The sequence below is a fragment of the Argentina silus genome, assembly GCF_951799395.1.
Source record: "Argentina silus genome assembly, chromosome: 2".
Lineage (NCBI taxonomy): Eukaryota > Metazoa > Chordata > Actinopteri > Argentiniformes > Argentinidae > Argentina > Argentina silus.
Window position 1 is genome coordinate 12071542 of NC_139656.1, and position 23440 is coordinate 12094981.

At 44.6% G+C, this 23440-nt stretch overlaps 1 protein-coding gene across 1 annotated transcript in view; it reads left to right on the forward strand.

Annotated features, from left to right (window-relative positions):
- Positions 1 to 23440, forward strand: part of robo3 (roundabout, axon guidance receptor, homolog 3) — a gene marked incomplete at its 5' end in the record, with an annotated part of 127984 nt that overhangs the window by 65495 nt on the left and 39049 nt on the right. Inside the window, one exon of the mRNA XM_083665387.1 lies at positions 9744 to 10070. Coding sequence (XP_083521513.1) covers positions 9744 to 10070 — 327 coding nt within the window. The remainder of the gene's footprint in view (positions 1 to 9743; positions 10071 to 23440) is intronic.

Below are 23440 nucleotides of genomic sequence, written 5' to 3' on the forward strand. Positions count from 1 at the left end.
AAGTGAAAGTTGAAAAGACGTCCTTATCAGGTTGTTGAAAGGACAACTATACAAAAGATGTATTTTTCAGGTAATGAAAAGACGACTATACAAAGACGTCCATCTACGTTCTGTTTTGGTTGACGTCTTTCTCACGACTTTCAACAACTTGAAAACAACTTAATTTCGATGTACTTGCAGCCCATACACATCGACACAGTACAAATAAAAAATCGCTCTATTAGCAATGTTATTTACAATTATGCATCACTCCAATGTTTACACAAGTATTTAAGTAATTTACACATTCAAGTGCTAAGTGTTGATTGTGTGTATGTATATGTGTGAGAGTTGTAGGAGGAAGGGAGGGGTTGGACAGGTAAGCGTGTGCAGCTTGCAAAAAAATAAACCAATGAAAATTAAGAAGAGTAAATAACAGAATGCTTTCTAAATTCATTTGACAGAATAGATCACCAATAGTAAAGCATGACAGTGTCAGACAGAGAATATACTGTAGAACATTCTAACAAACATCATTTCTGCACTTGGTTTTACCCTGGGTGCCATGTAATTGCTGGTAGACAATATATAACAATATTCTCTGTGCATTACTATTGTGAAGTGCACAACATTCTTAAAGTCAGTTAGCTTACTTAACAGAATCCAGAAACATAACATTAAAAGTGCTGGTGCTGAAAAATCTAATTTGTTATGAGTTTCATCTCATATTTCTCTCATAAGTTCTTATACTGGTTCAAAGTTTGATTAATCCTTGCTGGCACGCACATTCACAAGACACTCCATTGACATAACTTGTCCACTTTTCAAGCCTGCTGAAGGCGTGTGGTGGCGTTCTAACCCCTATCCCAGGCTCTACCAGGGGCATGTTTGAGGTGGTCAGATTTCATCAGGCCAGGTGATTAGTTATGGAGTTGGTGCCGGGCCGCTATTGGTCTTCATCTTGTCTAGTCGTTTGGTTATGTGGCTGTTGTTGGACTCCAGCTCATCTATCTTGTCCATCACCAACCGCAACTGGTATTGGGGATAGAATGGACATCCTCTTCAAGTTTTTAGAACACGCAGCATAAATGGGGGACATTTCAGATGTTTAATAAGGGCATATAGAAGGGTCAAATGCTCAGAGCTCTACAGAGATCTATTTTTCATATATCCATGCAAGTCTGATATTCTGAATACCATACAGGCCCCTGCTATTGCAAATATGCTAGACACAACCCTTTACCAACAGCTACAGGTTCTACTCTACTTCTTTCTGCAGCTGGACTGACAGCTGTGTCCTATAGTAGAACCTATCTCTCTCTATAGCTTGCATTTCTCAGCCTTCAGCTTATCCTCCACCTTCTCAGCGTTCTCTGATGCAGACTTGTAGTCTCATCACCTGACCCTCCAGTCTGGTCACCTGCAGAGTGGAGATAGACAGAGACACACACAGACAGACAGACAAGACATAGAGACAGATAGACAGAGAGAATACATCAGCAATGTATCACAATTGCTCACAAACACAACATACATACAACAAAACAAAAACTAACAATGCTTGTTTTCTATGATGCAAATATTTTCACATTCAACTAGGGCTGCATTCAATGGGATGTTGAAACTTTGTAGAACAGATGTTCAGAAATATTGTATGTTATGAAGAATAGACAAGACATGCATCTTTGATGTGTAGAGTAAATAATCATGTCAGCTAGATTCATAGCATTTCCATCGGCAACATCCAGAGTGTTCATCATTCTGAACACCACCCAGGTTAATGACTGATCTCATTTACATTCTGTTCCAGAGCAGTGACCTCCAGTTTAAATTTCAAGTCATTTATCTGCCTGGTGTCGTCTCCTGTAAATAACCAAAAACAAACAACTACACCCATGATATAGATAAATAATGAAAATAATCATAATAAGAACATTGGTATCACAAAAGCCTAATGTCAGAACATCTGACAAATTATATTTGTGGATCTCATGTTTTAAATGAGTACAGCAAGTTGAGTCAGACTGATCTTTGGGTAAATTTGGACTAAAGGAGAAGGTCTAAACAGGCGAAATAACAGTCACGATGGGCAGACCTGATATTGCCCAAAATTCGACGACCGTGGACATGGCATGCTGAGTGGGAAGACTGTCCCCTACACAAAGCTTCTCCACAGGTCACTTTTGCACAATTTCCTGTTATGTTCATATCTTATCAGTCAAACTACAACACATCAATGGTGAACGGTAGAGCATTTGTTTACTTTTACAGCAACATTTACATTTAGGTTAAACTTTTGAAATCTTTGAGGCAAATTTGAGAGAATGAACGCTAAATCTAGCAGTTTTGTTTTTACTTGTATTTTTGTTGTTCAGTCAGGCTGGAAGGCATGAAGAGATCAAGGGGAAGACCTCTGACTGATTAGAGGTGGTATTAGCCTTACTTGAACTGCTGTGGATAGCCAAAAGGAGAATGTTTAAGCAGTGTAGGAAAGAGCTAAATATTTTATATTCCTCCCAACCAACCCATCCACATTTCATTATCTGCCCCAAGAATGTTCGGGAAGTTCAAGTTGTGCCCCTGTCCTCCTCTGTGGTGATGTGTGGTCTATGTGGTCATGGATATGAGTGAGGGACAGTTTGTGTACACACTTGTGTGTGTGTATGTGTGTGTGTGTGTGTGTGTGTGTGTGTGTGTGTGTGTGTGTGTGTGTGTGTGTGTGTGAGTGTGTGTGTGTGGGTCTAATCCAAAAGAATGCTGAAACAATGGGTTACCAAACAGTGCGGGCAGACAGGAAACTGATGCTATCTCTGATAGCTGTGGACGGACAACCGGTGGAACCCCAGTCCAGGAGCACTCTGGGATTCTGTCTCAGACGCGTAGATGACACCATACCCCAAAGTAGGGGCTGAAATGTTGCCCCTCGTGGACTATTTATTAGCGATATGCTAATATATGCCCCCCCCTTTCAGTTGAAACGACTAGCCATAGACCTAGACAGACAGCCCTTTGTGAAATCTGATCCGTTGCTAAGTTATTTTCCAGATGTCATTTTTTTCTTCTTTCGTTTGGGTTATAATAACACAAAGTAATAGGAAGCATTGATTGAATCAGTTAGGCACAGCTTAGGGTTAACTTCAGCACATGCTTATGTATCCCTGTAAACTTCACACAATATGACAAGACTGAAAAGCTTAGCACATGCAGTGTTGAGATCTCCCTCTCTTTGTTAGTACTTAGAACAGTAGTCTAGTCAAGAACAGTGTCTGTCCAACAAGTCAAAGAGATGAGTTGCTCTCGGTCTCTCAACCTCTCTCCCAAAACATCTCTTTTTAGTCTGCACAGAAATCAATAATTGTTGTCGGGAGCTACTGAAACCCAAGAAGACAAAACGTGAGACTGAAGGCTGGTACATTTTGTATTCTGGCTTTTAAACACTTCTGAGTTTGTGCTTGGTTGTCCTTGCCCTGTTAGTATACTGTAAGAGCACTCTAAAATTAGCACTTGAAAGAATCAGGCCAAATCATAAGTGGTGCAGTGCTTATACTACTGTGATGCTCACTACATTTTCTATTGTGATTATTGTTATGTTGTCGAAGTATGCCACAATATTGACATTCCAAATTGAAATGGTCGAGAAAAAGGACTGCTTTTTGGTCAGGCACATTCAAATGGAGATCCCTTTGAAAGCAAAGTAAACATTCAAATCTCTTCGAAAAGACTCTCTGTTGACCCCCAGAGTGATTTCTTTACTTTGAACTAAATCAAATCTTAAATGGACTGGAAGCCCCTCAACCTATCTTGGCGGAGGGAACTACATTTTTGGAATACTCTGCAATGCTAAGATATATTTTCCTGTTGGGTGAGAAAAAAGCTTTAGCTCTTTTTAGCGAAGTGCCTTGTTATTGTTTCCCAAAACATGTAAGTCACAGAGACACAGTTCCCTGGAAGGTGTCAACACTGTGAGTCATAGCCATATTTTGAGTTGTCATGGAAGTTTGGCTTCTTCTCCTAAGCCCTCCTTACAGTAGTCCCCACTCAAAGACAGGGCCTTCAGCAATGAAACTGTGGAAGCCCCCCAAGAGGGAGAAGAAAACACAAGAGCAATTTCCTTTTAGAAAGTTGACCCTGCCCCATTTAGCCCCCTCTCATCATGAAACTCAATTATGAAGGCCATGGCTTTACGACCTGCAGTTTGTATTCTCATGCAAACACTCCAACCCCCCCCCCCCCCCCCACCACCCCCCGCTTCCCTCTCCCAATTTAACTTAGGGAAATGAGTGCACATTTGTAAATCAATTCCCAGGCTTTGGTGAAAGAGAAGGAGGAGGGAGGCTGTAAAACAACAAACTCCAGTTAGAGAGAAGGCTGTTTGAAACAAAACAAAATTGCCAATGAAAGGAAGAATAAGAAAGTTGTTATTTTCTGTTCTGTTGCTCTCTCTCTCCCATGCCTCTTCTCTGTTGCCTCTCTTCAGCCTACAGCCCATCTGAGCTTTCCAATGACAACCACATCTATAGCAACTGTACTGGAATTAAAATGTGAAAGGGTCCTTTTATCCGTGGACACTGGAAGTTAGAGGTTTTATTAGAGGGGGTTGAGAATAAGGGCTGAGTTGAGTGCAGTGCAGGGGGTTAGCTAGCCATGATTTTAAATGACACTGTAAGAGCATAGCTTAATCTCTTGCCTCACAGAGTGATACGGGTTTGAGGTGTTAGGGTTTCAATAGATAGCTCTGGTTTGATTTATTTCAAGAGCCTCAGGTGGAAATTAAAGACATTTCTCACCATGTCAAAGTAGCAGACTCAACTGAGCTAAGATGTCATGTGTGTTATGTTTGTCCCACAGGGACACAGAATGCAGAATCTTTCACATGCTTTACCTCATATATCATACTTACAGTGTGAGATATTTTTCACGCTGTGTGGGGATGATTAGCAAGCTAGCTGTATCAAGTTCAGGACATAGGATTAATGTCAGCTGACCTTTCAGTTTTCTCACATGCTTGAATGAAGAAGACAATTATTTAATTGACCCTTAACCTCTTGGTGGTCAGGTAGGACCTGTTGCCATAGAGATATGTCATGAAAGTTTTCTCACAACCAAAAAAGAAAACCTAAATAAAATTGCTAATGCTGTCATGGACCCAAGTTTAGCTTCTTTTATCAACTCTGTGATAAGACCATTATTTCATAATATTTTCAAAATATGAGAAGAAGTTTGAACTTGTACTCTTTGCAGTTTGTGGGAAGTTGCGCTAAATTGTGAGCATCTTTATTATATCTGTAAAACAATGTTACCCCTTTTGACCTGAAATGACTTGCCCTTTCTATCCTCCTTTCACTAGAATGTCGGTTAAGAGAGTACTTAAGTGATTTGTGGGAGTTTTGGTGATGTACTGTACAGATCTTGTTTTCTTCCCAGAGAAGTAGAACAATCTGCTTAGCGCTAAAAGCCCACTCGACAGACATTGTAAAATAGATGATGTGAGGGCCATTCTAGAACTGGTAAACGGTCTTGTTTTAAACAACAAGGTCAGACCAACCCACTCGCTAAATTAAAGAAGAGAAAAGCGCAGCCTAAGCAGTTTTCCATCCTCCATTATAGAAAGACATTGCACCCCTATGAAGGCTATTCACTCACTTACTGTACTTGTATCTGTTTTGCTCTCTCTCTTTCTCTCTCTCTCTCCCATGCACCACCACAGTGCAGCATTGTATAAAGGCTTACTCCCCTGCTAAGAAATGTCCAGAGATTAGCTAATCCTAATGCACATCATGCCCCTGTCGGGTCATTTTGATGCCCTCATCGTAGTTTTTTGTCCCTGTCATTTTGGGCATACAAGACATGCATGAAAGACTCTGATTTAATGCAACAAACAACAGTTCTGATCTACTATTCTGGCGCAAAAGCATTTTCTGTGTGATAAGAGAAAGCCTTAATACATATGCATTTATGGGAGTTTCAATGAGAAGGTGCAACATTTGAGGAGGAGACTATGGTGATAGTTGCAAATGAGCCACCTACTGTGATGTCCCAAGTTTGATAGCTCTAACTTTATTGGTGATAGGGTGTGGTATTTACTGCATATGAAAAGCAAATCTTTAAATTATTCCAGCACATGGCCAAAATTACAGTTGCTAGAATATGCAGAAAAACATCATAGGAACATACCGAAGGCTGGTCATGTCTTTCCAGATTGATTACATGAAATAAAGGATGAGCGTAATTGAATGGCAAGCATAATTAGTTTGTCCCGGACAAAGATAATGAATTAAAAAGGCTCCAGGCCAACCCAAATTCGGGAAAGACGCCGTAGACGGCGAGCAGGCACTTACACAGCGCCATGGCTTTCCAATATGATAAGGTAACATATATATTGAATATAACAACTGTATGAATTCAGAGGTGAAAATATAAGCCTAACTGGTTAGCTTTTATGCATCATTTACATTTACATTTATGGCATTTAGCAGACGCCTTTATCCAAAGCGACTTACAACAATACATTTGTTTAAGTAAGCGAATCATCTATCCAACAGTCATCATAAGACAAAGTAATCAGTGCTCACACCAGGGGCCATTGGCAGTCGTAATGCCAGTAGGCTAAACATTTTTTTATTTTTAAAATATATTTTATTAGCAGGAGAGAACTTGTACAGGGGGGTAGCAGGGGAGAAGGTCTCGGGGTTAGGGTTAGTATAGGGGGGGTAGTGAGGGTGAAGCGGACTTTAGGAGGGACTGTTAAGATGGAGCTTGAAGAGATGGGTTTTCAATCTACGGCGGAAGATCGGAAGTGACTCTGCAGTCCTGACCGTAGTGGGAAGCTCATTCCACCAGCGGGGTGCCAGGACAGTGAAAAACCGTGACCGAGTAGCGCGGCCACTGCATCCACGTAGAGGCGGCGGTGCCAGGCGGGCAGCCGAGGTGGACGAGCGGAGTGATCTTGCAGGGGTTTGGGGGCTAACCATTGCTAACTATATCCAACACAGATTCTGTCAACTCTCTGTTCATATCTTCCTCGAACTGGTAGCTTATGTTTTCAAAAGTGTTATTTTTTATTCAGACCCAGCAAATGTAAAACGTAAATATATCATGCCACTAGTCTTGTGTCTGCCTTGCCCCCCAGTCCCAACATTTCAAGTGGAAGGCAAGTATCAACACACAAACCAACCTTTTTTTATTGCGGTGACCATATGCAAATTAACAATTTGCAGCTGTGCTGATTTGCATTTTTTCTCTTAGTAGATCACCCACTAAATTGGGAAATTGCATGTGCACACATTTCTTCAACACACATTAATTTGCTTATCTGTTAGTAGATCCGGCCGGTAAAAGTACTCTTGTACTTTTCTGCTTATCACACACGATAGCCCACTGTAGGTTCTTACTGTGCATGAGGGCATTCAAAGGCAAGTTGCTCATCACTTTCTAACATCAAAGTCCCTAATCCTTCTACTCAGGTAATTTTGGGATTCACAATCTAATGGACATCTTGGTGCTTTGTATTAACCACACATTACAGTGCCAATAAAATGTCCATCAGTTTGCTTTACCCTCTCCTTACATGTTTGGGAATTGGAATCTGGACACACATCCAGAGCCCAAGCTCTCTGTCTTTTATTTTATTCACAGTCTGTGCTATTTATAGATCCCTGGAGGGTCAACTCCATGAGCTTTCCTATGGTTTCATTAGCTCATGTTAAGCTTTGATGTCAATGCTTTCTTGCCACTCTATAGCAGAGCCAGGAGGTAATAGGTCCTTAGAGATCCCAGATATACCAGCTACATGTCTCCCCCTCTCAGGACACCCATGCATGCTTTCCAGTTGTTTATAATCTTTTAGTTCACCTTTTATGGTCTCCTCCACTACCTATTTAAGTTTGACGTCAGGGATGTAGTGTGTAAAGCTTACCGTACCCTTTAACCTCTGCCTAATATTTAACTCAAGTCTAATGGCTCAGTTTCAAAACACTTGCCTAACATTTAGCTCATCCTCCCCAGTTATGCATCCTCCCCTCTTCGAAAACTGCATGACATTTAGCGCAATCTAAATCCATGTGTCCTCCCCTTTAAAAACGTTTGCTTAACATTTAGCTCAGTGTCCTCTTAGTCACTCTTCCCCTTTAAGAACCTCTGCATAGAATTTAGCTCAATTTACAGTTCTGTGTCCCACCCCTTTCAAAACCATTATATAACATTTAGATCAGTCTCACACCATTGTCCTTTCCCCTTTAAAAACCTTCACTTAACATTTCCACATGGATTGTTCTAACCAGCCCTGCATGTAATATTTATAGGTCAGCTCTTAAAGCCCCTGTCCTGCTGGGTTTTCCCCCACAATCGCCCGTCAACCCCCCTCAAACCTAGGTCTGTACAGCCTACTACATGCTGCATCTAAAAGCTATTAGCAGAGCACCTTTGGTTCTATACTATTTCTTAGCCTATGGGGAAGAGAGGGACTTTGTGGAACCATGACTGTTTTAATTTTTATTCTATGAGAAAGGAAAATACACAAACAGACAGAGTGGTCTCTTGTTTTATTTAACATATTATTGGATTCTATGTAATACCTGACACATAGTGTAGGCACACAGTTTTTGCTCGAAGAGTAGAAATGTATGTACGTAGCTTTAGATTTCTAGAACATGACAGGTTTGCTTTCAAGGCCTATCAGTGGTTTGCAAAGATAGCCAAAAGGCTGTAAACTGAGGTCAAGATACCAACAAATGAAATGAGCTATTTTACATTTCATCAGAAATTTCTTCAAGGTCCACTACTTTCAGCCAGAGATACACATTTTCCCTCTATGAGAAGAGAAGGTAATTGGTTTGAGTAGAGGCCCATCAGAGGCTATTGTATCTCCTCCATCAACTAAAAGCATTTCACCTTTGAGTTGTTAACCCTTTATCAAAGCAGGGATAATGGGCATCAGGATGAATCTCTGTAATTATTCTGACAAACATCGGGAGACATACCTCCCTGTGTTATCCCCAATTCGTGGAAAACTTGAAAATTCCTCTCTTGCCTGCGGTGCTTGTGTTTGTGTTGTTGTTATTCATTCAGTAATTGTCCCACCAACACAAGAGAAGCAATTTCTAGGCACTCTGAAAATCTTCCTCTGTTAGCCTCTCTCTTTCCCTCTTCAACTGCGCAAAACAAAGACCCTTGGAATTCGACTTTGTTTTGAATTTTGAATTCCTGTGAATTGGAAAAACCCAAGACGTGGTTATTTATTTATACGTTCCATGCTTCTCCCCTCAGCGCGAGATAATGTTTTGTTTGATAAATGTTGAATTTAGAGCATGTAATTTCAGCCGTCCAGTTGATATGCATGCCCGATGTATGGTAAGTGCCATGCGTAGAGAGCTTATCCTCATATTGCACAACAAGTGATTGGCTGAAAATGTTGCTTTTCCTGCTGTTGTTGACATATACAGTATACTTGAAGGAGAAGGTTGAAGAGGGAGAATTGATTGTGTGTGTTATTTGAATTGTTGTACTCTTGTGTGTTATGTCTCTTCTGTAACAGAAGGCCATATTAACTCTATCCCTTCTCCCTTACTGTCAAGTAGTTGATATTAAGCCCCTATTCTTCTCTCTTTGAGGTTTACATAATAACACACTATAGTATAGTACTATAATACACACTATATAACCCCCCATCCACTCTTTTCAGAACACTACACACTGGGCAGTGCACACTACAGTATTAACCAGGGTCCACTGTTAACCCTTCCCCTCTCTCTCTTTCTCACCACCAGGCTCTCGACCCAGGTTGGAGGATGCCCCCCCACGGATCGTGGAGCACCCCTCTGACCTGATCGTGTCCAAAGGCGAACCGGCCACCCTCAACTGTAAGGCTGAGGGGCGGCCCTCCCCCATGGTGGAGTGGTACAAAGATGGAGAACGAGTGGAGACAGACAGAGAAGACCCTCGCTCTCACCGTATGCTGCTGCCCAGCGGGTCACTATTCTTTCTACGCATTGTACACGGAAGACGAAGCAAGCCAGACGAGGGGGTCTACGTTTGTGTGGCACGCAACTACCTGGGAGAGGCCGTCAGTCGTAATGCGTCACTGGAGGTGGCAAGTAAGTGTCTTTTGTGTTTTGTCAGCCATTTTGCCTCTCACATGTTTCGCTCCAAATTGGCAGGAATTAGTACAATTATACATTTGATTGGAATGGAGTGTACAGAAATGATGCATGGTCTATGCAAGCTTGATTTATAATACATCCGATATGCTAGCAAAATTGAACACATCCTTTCTGATAGTGAGACATAAAAGTGACAAAAAGTGTATCAAGGTAGTGACATTATTCAAAATGCTTTACAATAACTGTATATACAGTAGGCCTATCACGCACCAATAACCCATTTGATTTATAATACATTAGCTCTAATTGTAAAGTATATTTTATACATTATATTCCTCTTACCTCCCAATGCAGGCATCCCTTTAATTTTCTTCCCTTAAAGTTTGGGCTAGGGAGAATGGTAATTTGATCCTAGGTGACTTCTATCTAGGTGATTTCCTAGTCGAGCACTGCATCTCTTGTCTCTCACACAGCGGAGCTGGAGAACGAGGTCACAGTCGTTCTTAGAGAGGCGAGTGAATCCGACTGGGTTTAATAATGCGGGTAGGTGACAGCTCAAGCGAGAGAAAACAACAACTGCCAGTGGAGAGGGAAAGTTAGGGCTGGCAATAATAGCTGCTTCGAGGTAGCAGATGTTCACCTCGAAATACAAAACCCTGTCAGAATGTTTTCCAATGGCAGCCTCCCAGCTTTTTCACAGCAGGGCGGCAGCTATCTGCTCCGCTCTAATGAAATATGGACGGGCCAATTTGATTTCAGTATTAGATTAGCTGATGTGGTATTTCATTAGGATTTCATTATGTAATTCGGTTTTGACAACACAGGTCATTTGAAGATATCCAAGCAGATCTTTTTATGATATCTAATTTCATATTTGGACAGTTTTTTTTCCAGCTTGTTATTGTTACCTGGTTCTTTCACTGGTTTTGAGGAAGCTACAGGTAACCCACCATGCAGACAAACATGTCTGTGTATAAACATTTAAACAATATGCAGTGTTGACAGCAAGATATATTTTTTCCAGAATCCAAAACTGAATCAAAGGGGTGCTCTTTTATTGGCTCTTTGCCCACGGATTGGCCATATACTCTATCTCTCAAATAAGCCTGGAAACACAGCAGCCACAGAATTTTTTGTGAAAGTGAAAGTGTAATCCTCTCTACCATCCTTCACTGGAGCATAGCCCCTGCCAATATTGCTCACCCTAAAACTCCAACCATCTCAGGAATTTCTCATTTACTTTGCCCTTTTCTCAAAACCCCATAACACAAAACTCAATTCTCTATGCACTAATACGAACCAGCTGAAGAAAAAAAAGTCTCACTCACTGTAAAAGTCAGTGAAACTCTAGACACCGTTTAAACACCTGAGGGCGTGCGTCCTGTTTTCCAAGGCTCCAGCCCTAACCTAATATTCATGCTTAATTTCCCCTGACTGCCTCCACAGAAATGCAACATCGTTTGCTCTCTGGTTCTGCGGGCAGGGCTGTTAAGCCCAATGTCCGTCACCTAAATGGAGAGCATAGCTCAAAGGGAGACCTTTTCATCTTGCTTTGTTCACTATGCTAGCTTCACAGACAGCTACACGTTTTCATGGGTTTGGCTTCAAAATGAGAAGATTGAAGTTGTGTTGTGGAGTGGCATTTCAGCCGCAAAACATAAAGAGGCAATCAACTGTGCTAGGGAAGTAGTATTCTGCATAAACAACACATTTTGGAGATGAGGAATAGGGGGATATGGAGTGGTATCATATACCTTAATGGCTTGGCTTGGCTTGGCTGTGCCTGAAAAAAGCCATCTCGCTTATGATATGTTGGTCTGGTGTCTCTGCAGTAGTGCTAAGCACATACAGAGGCAGCGATTAATTACCTGTTCTTTGTTTTTTTACCAGGTAGGTTGATTACAACTTTGGAAAGAGTTGGAGAGGAGATGGGAGAGGTTGAATGAGCCAGCCTCTCAGTCCTCTTCGGGGCAGGGCTGGGTTTGGCTAATGTTTAAAAGGTAGTGCCATACTTGCCTCACAGATAATACAGGCCCATGGCCCTGAATCGCTGCTATGTTTTCCCTAGTTTCTTTGAGTCTGTGCCGAGGTCTGTCTTTGAGTCCATAGGGCCATGCAGCTGGTCGGTCTGACTCGCCCTCCCTGCCCTGACGCCTGCTCCAGCCCTCAGGGAGAGGACATCCTCTGCAGCTGTCGCTCTCCTGTCCCTCCCCTCACACACACACACACACACACACACACACACACACACACACACACACACACACACACACTCTCACCCCCATCCCCTTTCCTACACCCCCACTACACACGGTCCATTGTGGAACCATGTCACTGTATACCTCACATTTCCTCTCCCAGATAAGGATCCTATATTTCCTCCTTCCTTCTCCCTGCCTGCAGCCTTATGGTTGTAGGGGTGTGTGTATGTGTGTGTGTGTCTGTGTTGTGTATTTCCACTGGCTTCCGGAGCATTGGCCTCAGGCTGGCTTGTGGGGGTTGCCTGGAGAGAGAGGCTCAAGCCAGGCCGTGGCTCGTGCCAATGGCAGGCTTCTCAGCATGGCGCCAGTGGTTGCCTAAGATAAGACCCAGACACATGAGCCCAGATGCCTGTGCCAGGGGCTCAGCAAGGCATCGGTGTGGCGTGGGTGGCATGGTCTTGCTTTGCTCCCCAGCTGGTGAGGGGCAGAAGAGCAGCTGAATGTGGTCTGTCTGTAACAGTGTGAGCCAGCTCGGTGAGACGGCACATAGGTTCAGGGGGTTTAACCTCTCATATCTCCATCTGCTACCAGCAGGATGCAAACTCGGCATGGGAGGGATTCTAAGCCGAACAGATGAGCGGTAGTCTGGAGACCAGACAGGCGCTCTCTCAATGGTGTCTGTATGTGCAAACTGTGTGTGTGGAGCTAGAAAGAGACTTTGTGATAGTTTTTCCTCATTCTGCATTCACACAGGTCATATCCCATTTCACAGATAAAAGAACACTGTTGATCCTGATAATGTGGCATATGCCCAGTGGCATCGCGTCTGGATAAAAGAGAATCCTGTTTAATGTGTAACTGCCACTGAAGCACAAAAGACCCAACCAGGAGAGGCATACATATTTTGTAATGGCAGGAGTACTCAGGCAAAGGACTCAAACACATGACACAGAGACAAAAACTTAAATCCAATAGATTAGTCTTTACTTTCAAAAAGGTTTGGTACACAGGTAGGCAGATAATCCAGGAAGGGGGTAGGCGAAGCAGGGTTTGGTACACAGGTAGGCAGAAAAGGGGTAGGCAAAAAAGCAAAGTCAAAAACACACACAGAGATCAAAAACCAGGAATACTCATCACTAGGAAATGCTGGGACGTATGACAAAAGTACAAAGACAAATTGGCACAGAGACAGGAACACAGACTAAATACACAGGGAAGGATGAGGAACAGGTGAAGCCAATCAGGGCAGGGTAGACAATCACACAGGTGGGAAACACACAAGAGCAGGTGGTGAAGTGTCTGAAATGAGAGATAAGGTGAGTAACACAAAAATAAACAGGAAACAATAAATGAACAACATGAAACAAAGAGAAACATAAACTAAGAAACAGGACGAGACGTTACAGTACCCCTCCTTTGAGAGACGGCACTTGACGCCCCAGGCAGATCAGGATGGGCTCGGTGGAACTCCCGGATGAAGTCAGGGTCCATGATGTTCCTGATGGGAACCCAAGACCTCCCCTCAGGTCCGTACCCCTCCCAGACCACCAGGTACTGACGGCCCGACCTCGACGTACGCAGGAACCAGTGGACTCTCACCGGCTTGACCCTGGCCACGTGAAAGGTAGGGTGCACCCTCAGAGATTTGGAAAGTCGGAGCCGCACAGCAACAGGGTTAATAATTTTAGAAATGGGGAAGGTACCCACAAACGGGGAGCCAGTTTGTGGGAATCCACTCATAGGGGGAGGCCCCGAGTGGACAGCCCATACCTTCTGCCCCGGACCGGTAAGTGGGGGCGGGGGTTCGCAGACGCCATCCTCTTGTACCAGGCCAAGGTTCTAAGGAGCACCTGCTGAGCCTGGCTCCAGGTGTGGCAGCACCGCCGAATGAATGCTTGGGCAGAGGGGATGCTGACCTCCGTCTCCAGGTGGGGAGAAACAGTGGCGGCTGGTACCCGTAGGTGCACTGGAATGGGGAGAGACCAGAAGCAGACCCCTGCAGGGTGTTGTGGGCATACTCGACCCAGAGGAGGTGCTTACTCCAAGTGGCTGGGTTCTGAGACACGAGACACCGAAGGCAGGTCTCCAGCTCTTGGTTGAGCCGCTCGCTCTGGCCGTTGGACTGGGGATGGTACCTGGAGGAGAGGCTGACAGTGGCACCGAGAAGCAAACAGAATGCCTTCCAAAACCGAGAGATGAATTGTGGCCCCCGATCTGACACCACATCCCTAGGGAATCCATGGATACGGAACACATGAAACAACATTGCCTCTGCCGTCTCCTTGGCGAACGGCAACTTAGGCAGAGGGATGAAGTGCACCATTTTAGAAAACCTGTCCACCACCGTCAGAATGGTGGTGTTACCTTCCGAGGGGGGTAACGCTGTGACGAAGTCCAGAGAGATGTCAGACCAGGGGCGATGAGGCACAGGGAGCGGGCTCAGGAGACCAGAAGACGGGCATCGGGAGACCTTATTCTGGGTGCACACAGGACAGGCAGCCAACGTACTGTCCCACCTCTCTCCATGAACGGCCACCAGGAGCGATGCCTGACCACAAAGAGAGTCCGCCGTATACCAGGGTGACAGGAGAGAAGGGAGGTGTGAGCCCAATGGATCACCTAAATGTGATGGGAGACAGGGACCAACAACCGGTGGACAGCCGTCCGGTACTGGCACATTAACACTCGCCTGTCTGACCTCTTCCTCAATGCCCCATGTAACAGCCCCCACCACACAGGAAGAGGGCAGAATGTAGGTGGGAGCCCTTGGGTCAGAGTCAGGGTCAAACAGGCAAGACAGGGCATCAGGCTTAACATTCTTGGAACCAGACCGGTAGGACAAAGAAAAATTAAATCTATTAAAAAACAGAGCCCATCTGGCCTGCCTGGAGTTGAGTTGCTTGGCGGTCCAGATGTACTCCATGTTCTTGTGGTTGGTTCAAACTAAGAAAGGGTGTTTCCCTCTAACCAGTGGCACCATTCCTCCAGAGCCGCCCTGACGGCCAACAGCTCCCTGTTACCAACGTCATAATTTTTCCTCCGCCGATTCAACATGTCTCAGAGAATGTCATTCACCAGAGCCTGGAACATAGCTGGAGCACTGGTGAGACCAAAAGGCATTACAAGATACTGGTAGTGACCACGAGGGGTGTGGAAGGCCGTTTTCCTTACTGAATGATAAGCATTTCTAAGATCAAGCTTAGTAAAGATCTTAGTGCCTTGCAAAAGGTCAAATGCTGACGAAAAGAGGGAGGGTGTACCTGTTCTTAATGGTTACATCATTCAGCCCTCGGTAGTCGATGCAGGGACGAAGCATCTTATCTTTCTTGTCGACGAAGAAGCCAGCCCCAGCAGGAGAAGATCCATAAAATCCATAAAACTCTCATCCACTCCGGAGTCCAGAAACACAGGATGATTGAGAGTCTGAGATGAAGTAATTAGTCATGCAGGAGTGAAACAACGAGAGAGTTTCCGGGAGAGGGGTTAGCAGAAACAACGAGAGGGGTTAGCAGAAAAAACTGTCAAAAAACAGACTTCCTCACTGATGAGCCTCGTTTTACAGGACACCCTGACATGAAATGGCCCAGCTGAGCACAGTAGATGCATCTGCCCTCCTGTATACAATGCTGGCGCTCCTCGGGAGTGAGCCTGGCTCTCCCCACCTGCATGGGCTCCTCCAAGACTGTAGGGGGCGATGCAGAGTCGGTCGGCAGGAATGGCCGTTGGGGATGACGCCATGAAGAAGAGCGATAGGCAGTGGACGGCCCTCTCAGGACAGGAGTAGTAACAGCAGACCTGGACCCCTCTCTCCTGGAGACAATTATCTATCCTTATGGCCAAAGCGAAAAGTAAATCCAGGTCAGGGGGAAGCTCTAGAGGTGCCAACTGGTCCTTGATGGGGTCAGAAAGACCATGAAGAAAAGCGTCAAACATGGCGGAGAAGTTCCAGCCACTGTCTGCTGCCAGGGTACGGAACTTGATGGCGTAATCAGAAACTCTTTGCGCTCTTGCTGCCTCTAGACCAGGGGTTGTGTGATATCTTGCGGAGAGTGTCAGTGAAAACCTCCAGGGAATAGCAGATGAGAGAAACCCTAGCCCACTCGGTCATGGCCCAAGCTTCAGCTCTGCCGGTTAGGTGGGTGATGACGTAAACCACCTTGGCTCGGTCCATCTAGAATGACGACGCCTGTAGAATGCTCAACAGTTACTGGGGACTCGGGTCTGGAGAGGTGAGGAGCCGGTGGTGTGAGCTGGGGAGCTGGAGCTGGAACTGGAACAGGAGTGGGATCACGGGTCGGAACTGGCGCGGGTCGGAACAGGATCGGAGGAGAAGAGACAAGTCTCGAGGCACGCCATCAGCTGCTGGATGTGGTCAGCCAGCTGGCAAACCTGGCCGCCGATGGAAGCCTGGAAGCCCTTGGGTCGCTCTGACAGCCCACTCAGCCCCAGGCAGATTGAGGTGAGTTGCTCGTCATGGCGAAGAATCCGTCTCTCCTGGGTTTGAGTCTGAGTCAGAGTCGGCTGAGTCCATAGTTAGGCCAGTTCGTACTGTAATGGCAGGAGTACTCGCACGACTCAGAGACAAAAACTTATTAGCATTTCCTAATGATAAGTATTCCTGGTTTTTGATCTCTGTGTGTATTTTTGACTTTGCCTTTTTGCCTACCCCTTTTCAGATTATCTACCTGCCTTTTTTGAACTGCCTACCTGTGTATCAAACCCTGCTTTGCCTACCCCCTTCCTGGATTATCTGCCTACTCATTGACTGCCTACCTGTGTACCGAACCTTTTTGAAAGTAAAGACTATTCTTTATATGGGACGTAAGACACTGACACGAAGGTAGAAGGACACAGGGAAGGATGATGAAGAACAGGGGAAGCCAATCAGGGCAGGGTAGACAATGACACAGGCGGGAAACACACAAGGGTAGGTGATGAAGTGTCTGAAATGAGAAACAAGATGAGTAACACAAAAATAAACTAGAAACAATAAATGAATAACATGAAACAAAGACAAACATAAACTAAGAAACAGGACGAGACGTTACATATTTGAAATTCAGATTGGCCTGGTCCAAGTCAGCACTCCATTGTTTGGTGTTATATAGCTCTGAAGGTTTCATTATGCCCACTCTGTCCCTACCGCTGGTTTTATGGCTCATGAATATTCATGCTGGGAGGGCGGAGGTGCTTTAGAGGGGGTAGGGTCAGCCCAGAGATGCATTTCAAAAAGGGCTGCCTTGGGAAACTTCAGTCATTGAGCCCCCCGAAAGCCTGAAGGTCATTGGAAGATCAGCTCCAGTTTCCAGGGGAACAGGTGAGGGCCAGGAAGACAGCTACCCAATGGAATGCTGGGAATTAACAGGTGAGAGGGGGATCTGACAACACTACTGTCTTCCTCTGTTCTTTGTGTGTCTGTATCTCTCTCTCTTTCTGTGTGTGTGTGTGTGTGTGTGTGTGTGTGTGTGTGGCAGGAGCCCCAGCCAACTTTCTTACCCATCGTAATCTCGTCCAGCAGGGTCTGAGAAGCAGCTGAAGCACACAGCTACACACGCACGCACGCACACACACGCACGCACGCACACACACACACACACACACACACACACACACACACACACACACACACACACACACACACACACACACACACACACACACACACACACATCCCACCCACTTGCAGAAAAATGGATTTCCAGGTTTAGGAGATTTTGGGGGGATGCTGCTCTTTGCTCCTCAGTCTGCTTCTTTTTTTTTCTTCTGCAGTTTAAATTTTTAGTAGGTAGTTGCTGTATCCTCAGTCACCATTTTTGTTAAAATATGGGTCAATTATAATCTCTCATATTGTCTCCTCCAGAAGTTTGTCTCTTTGGGTTGGTCTCCTGTGTGTCCAGCCTTCACTAATGGGATCAGTGTGCGGCTAGGCTCGTGGAGGCTGAGGACAGGGCTGCGACACAAAAGAAGGGGTCAGATGGCCGAGCCCTCTGGCTTGCCCCTCACGGGCCCCTTCTGTCTGCTGGTCATCGAGCCTCGCCCACCGGCCAAACATGCTCTTCTCGGAGGATAATGAATTAATTAGACCAGACTAGGGGCTAATGAGACAGTGGCCCGTGCTGGTGGCCTGAGGCCAGTGGGATGTGTGTGTGTGTGTGTGTGTGTGTGTGTGTGTGTGTGTGTGTGTGTGGACAATGGTAGGAGGATGGTGGACAAGAGGACATGACAACAGGTGGTGCTTAGCCCCCCCCCCCCCACACACACACACACCCCTCCTTCCTTCCACCCTACCCCCGTGTTAATGAGACATGGGGGCATCTGTGGGGCCATTGTGTAGCCGGGGGTTACGGCAGAAAAACGCAGGCAGAGGCCAGAGAACAATACAGCCCCGCTCTGACCGTTGTGACTAATCAAGCTCCATTATCTCTCATCGCCACAGACCACAGGCTGTGAAGGCGACCGCCATACTGTCAAACACCCGACCCTCCCACTGACCTCAACCGTCTGTCCAGACTTTTCCACTGTTTCCACTGTTATAGAAGAGTAACGGTGCTAGGCTAGTGATAGAACATTTCCTAGATTCACACAGTCGATTTTCCCAAACAGAATAGGAGACCAGCAAGCCTATTGTGTGGTGATTACAATATTAATCTGATTTGTTCAGTAATATCACAAGAGCATGTTATTTGGTAACGGACATGGTTGAAAATAGACTGGGCCCTGTTTTTGTCCCCATGATGACTCCTGTGGGGTCAGCCTCTGAAAATGTTACAGTTTTTAGGTTGCCTCCGTACCCGTGGTTTCACCAGTGGCTGTTTTATTATTCCAACTTTGTAGTGTTGTCTACTTCCCAGGAGCCTGGCTGCCAGTGGAGAGGCCGTTTCAAAGTCAAGTTTTCCCTTAATTGACTCAGGGAACTTTTTATTGACAGAGGCATTAAACTGTTGGAATTCAATGTGGCTGTTGTGGAGCGAGGGGGATGCCTTTGTGTTAAAAACACATTTGGAGGTGTATTTGACCTCCAACAAATGGTAAATGGCAGACCAAACAGTCATTTCAACTCTTATTGATTTCTTTGTTATGTATGGGTTCTGAGAGTTTAAATTCACCTTAAGGTGACCACTGCTCCATATTTGGAAAGGTCAGTGGAGAGCTTAAGTCATTCAACTGGATCTAAACAGATTTCTTCCAAGTTCTTCCAAAATTGTTGACAGGGAGGAAAATTGGAGCTGTTGACCTTGCCCTTTTCTCTGCCATGCTAGAAGAAGTTGTTGATGGGCCTCATGGGCATGGCGCATTAGAGGGCACAGGGTAAAGGCACATTTTACTGGGCAGGAGTGAGTGCACCTTTGCCATCTGTTCCTTGCCAAGTGGACAACAGGAGCTGTCTCACCAGTCTGACTCTGTCCATACGTCATGAGTGGACAGAGACAACTGGATGCTTGTCTGTTGACGCATACAGTCTGGGCCATCTCCAGGATGAGAAAGCATTGTCAGAGAAGAGTTGTCTCTCACTGAACCAAACACACAGCCACACAGAGTGTCGTTACTGTAAATGGTCAAGAAAGCTGACACCCTCAAATGGACTGACCCTAGTGTTATTAAAGGACACTTACAATCTTAACCCGTCAAACTGACCAGCCCCAGAATGAGAGGGGAGTGATGAAGAATTGTGCCCAGAAAGTTGGCACCATCCAGGGAATTAAATACTATGGAATACACACAAACAGACCACAGCAACTGGCAGGAACATCCTTTTCAATGCACCTCCTATCTCCATCCATGTGATAACATGTACCTCTATCACAATGATGGCACAAAGCAGTAAACGACTGAAACCAACAATCTAATTCTTCCAGAATAGCACAATCTCTAACATTGTGTCTTACTGGATGTGCTTGCTTAAGCGTTGATTCCAAATTCCACAATGTGACGATCAGTCTGAGGGAAGGAAGTGCCAAATATACTAACAATGGAGAGAAGAAGCTCAGATAAATAGATATAAAAACAGGCCTGGGTTTTACTAACATCATGAGTGCCCAATATACTGTAGCTCCCATACATATATGTTATTCACTGCTTACCATCCGGTCCAGATTCTGCATCTCAGTCATCTTTCTGCTGTTGCACATGTGTGTGAGTCATTATTCTGGTTATGTTTAGAACTTCCTGAGGAGGGAAGGTGGATATGTGGGATTTGGCAAGATGTCCATTGATGTAAATTGGGCACATAGAAAGTCTGGAGCCCACACACATTCTGTGAGGGGAATCTTTAGTTTTTTTGCACACGCCCTCCAACTTGAGAGAATTCATTTTGTTTGAATTATACTTGGTTTTGTGTTTTTTTTATCACTTTGTTGTCATTTAGCTCTAAGCAACTCTTTATGTTCAGCAACCCATCAACAATGTGTTTTTCATCTTACGGTGCCTGGAGGCTGCATTCTCAACATCACCCTGACTGAACCCTCACCCCCTAGACTTATTTTACAACTCATATCCTCAGGCTATGGTTGAAATAAAGGGGTTGTTTTCTGTTGCATAGCAATAAAACATCCTTTAGAGATCACTTGGGATCCTCTTGGGATCATCTCTTAATAATAACAAAGTATTCAGAGGTCTTTATTATAACAACAGAACTACAGTACTTTTAAAGGGGCCGTGTAATTGTGTGGACGCCTTTGAAACAGTTATTCCATTTTTCTCCAGATGGCTGGAATACAGTAGATAGAGCAGAGAGGGTCAGTCAGGGAAAAAAGGGGGCCATTGCTGGACAATTGGGTCCTGGCGGTCCCTTGCTCCCCTTCTATAGACCAATGCAGACCATTACTAGATTAAAGTAATCCTCTTTCAGCGCAGACAATGTCTCTATTAGCTGCCCACACGCATTGGATTAGACCACCTCAGTAATGGACTTATTGTTGGGGGTATCTGCATACAAAAGGACAACGCTTGGGGGGCCAAAAGGGGCAGGGACCCCCCCCCAAGCCCCGCCATCAATACTGCATAGTTCCCCTTCGTTTTTCCTCCTCCTTAATTCCACGCCCCCTCCCTTTGTTCTCCTTTCTGTTGTTTTGGTCGGCCCTTCTGTCCAGTGGTGGATGTCTGTAGCCCTAGTGTGCACGCACATATACATTCAGGCACATGCTTACACACACACACACTCACACACACACACACACACACACACACACACACACACACACGCAAGGCTGATGTTCATAACACATAAGACATAAGACATTTCACATTGTTACCAATCCATGTACATTTGTTAGTTACAATACCGTTTTTTCTTGACTGCATACAACATTTATATGAAACTAAAGTTCACATGCCCACAGCAGTAACACACATGAGCACAACAGTAACATTTTCAGCAAAACAGTTAGTAATTTCTCATTGCTTTCACACAAAATGCTAATGTTTTTTGAATAAGAATATTTGAATAACATGTCAATTGAATAAGTGTTGACAAACAAAACTGAACTATTTCTTTACAGCATACAGCTATTTCTCCCATTATAGTGAATCTCTACTACATACATTATAACTCATCGCTCAAAAATTCAACGAACAACCAGTCTGTAATCACAAAAGATCAGTAACATGTCACTGTAGAACACGTAAACGTAACATGTGGCCTGGTAGACAGGAGAGAATAGATTACTGTAAATGTTTTAGTTGGCACCTTTTGTGTTCTACAGTAATGGCATTATTGTTGTTGTAACTACCTGCTTGATTTGGAATATTTGTTATGAATTTGATTTATTTTTATCATGAGCAATCATATTCTTTGTAACAGGCACAGTACTACCATAAACTATATAGTAGAAGTAAAATTCTTACTGTTTTTCACCTTTGTTCTCAAATAAAAGTTGTCCAACCTGCAATGCATATTGATGGTTATAATTACTATTAAGTGTGTCATGGTGGATTGAACTTTTCATTAGATGACAAAGGATACTGTTTTGATGCCCTGATTTGCTTTTGTGACATGCATTCTAAGTTGTCAGCATTATAGTGCATTTTGCGAAAGAAATGCTGTGTTTTGGCAAATGTGTCAACTGTTTAGGGGAACATGTTAACTATTTTTAAAAGTTCAATACTGTTTTAATGTGCTCAAGCAATCGAGAAAAACTTAAAGAGTGGATAACAACTCACAAAAGTTGTATGAAAGCTGTAGTGTTAAAATTTTAGTTTCAGTTTTCCTGTCTTGCTGGCCTAACTTTTTGTCCCACAGGGAGTTATGATATAATGTACTGTATGTTTATTGATTGCTGAATTAGTTAATGGTAAGTTGGTTCAAAATGACTTGGCCCAATTAGTCCCTCTGTAGGTTTTGCTTTTACATTCTTAGAGAGATATTGGCTTCAAAACCAGCTAGTATGTCCCAGTGTAACCAAACAGCGGTTGGAGAGAGTTTCTTGGTTGGCAGCTGAAATGTTGCCCTATCTCACTCCTGTAGAGTTGTGGCATGCACACACACACACACACACACACACACACACACTCACACACACACACACACACACACACACACACACACACACACACACACACACACACACACACACACACACACACACACACAACCCCCCCACCCCCCCTCCACCCACACACACACATGCCATGGAAGGTGTGCAAGGGATTAACATTTTACATAATTAGGTGAGCACAGCCAGAGCAGGACCACCATTACTGGTAATGGGAAAGGGCCATGGAGCAAGGCACTATAGGTGAACACATCCCATGGTAGGGGATTGGAAGGATTTACACTTGAATGAGGAGTGTGTGTGTGTGTGTGTGTGTGTGTGTGTGTGTGTGTGTGTGTGTGTGTGTGTGTGTGAATAAGGAGGCTGTCCTTCATGACTGACCAGATCAGAGCAGTTTTTTTGGGGGAAGAGAGAGAGGGAGAAGGGAAATGAGGGAGAGGATGATGGTGAGAGGGGTTGCTGTTAGAACATTCCGGTTGCCAAGTAGTATTTTAATGCGGCCCCTCTTGACTTGGCTGTGTTTCAATCAAGCTGGCCCAGCATGCCTCAGGCTCGGGCGATTGGGGGGTGGCGTAAACTCAAGAGAAGGTAGAAGGCAAGCTAAGCCCCAGCTAACTCCTCTTTCTCCAACTCACTGTTACCAAGAAGCCTAAAACACACACACACACACACA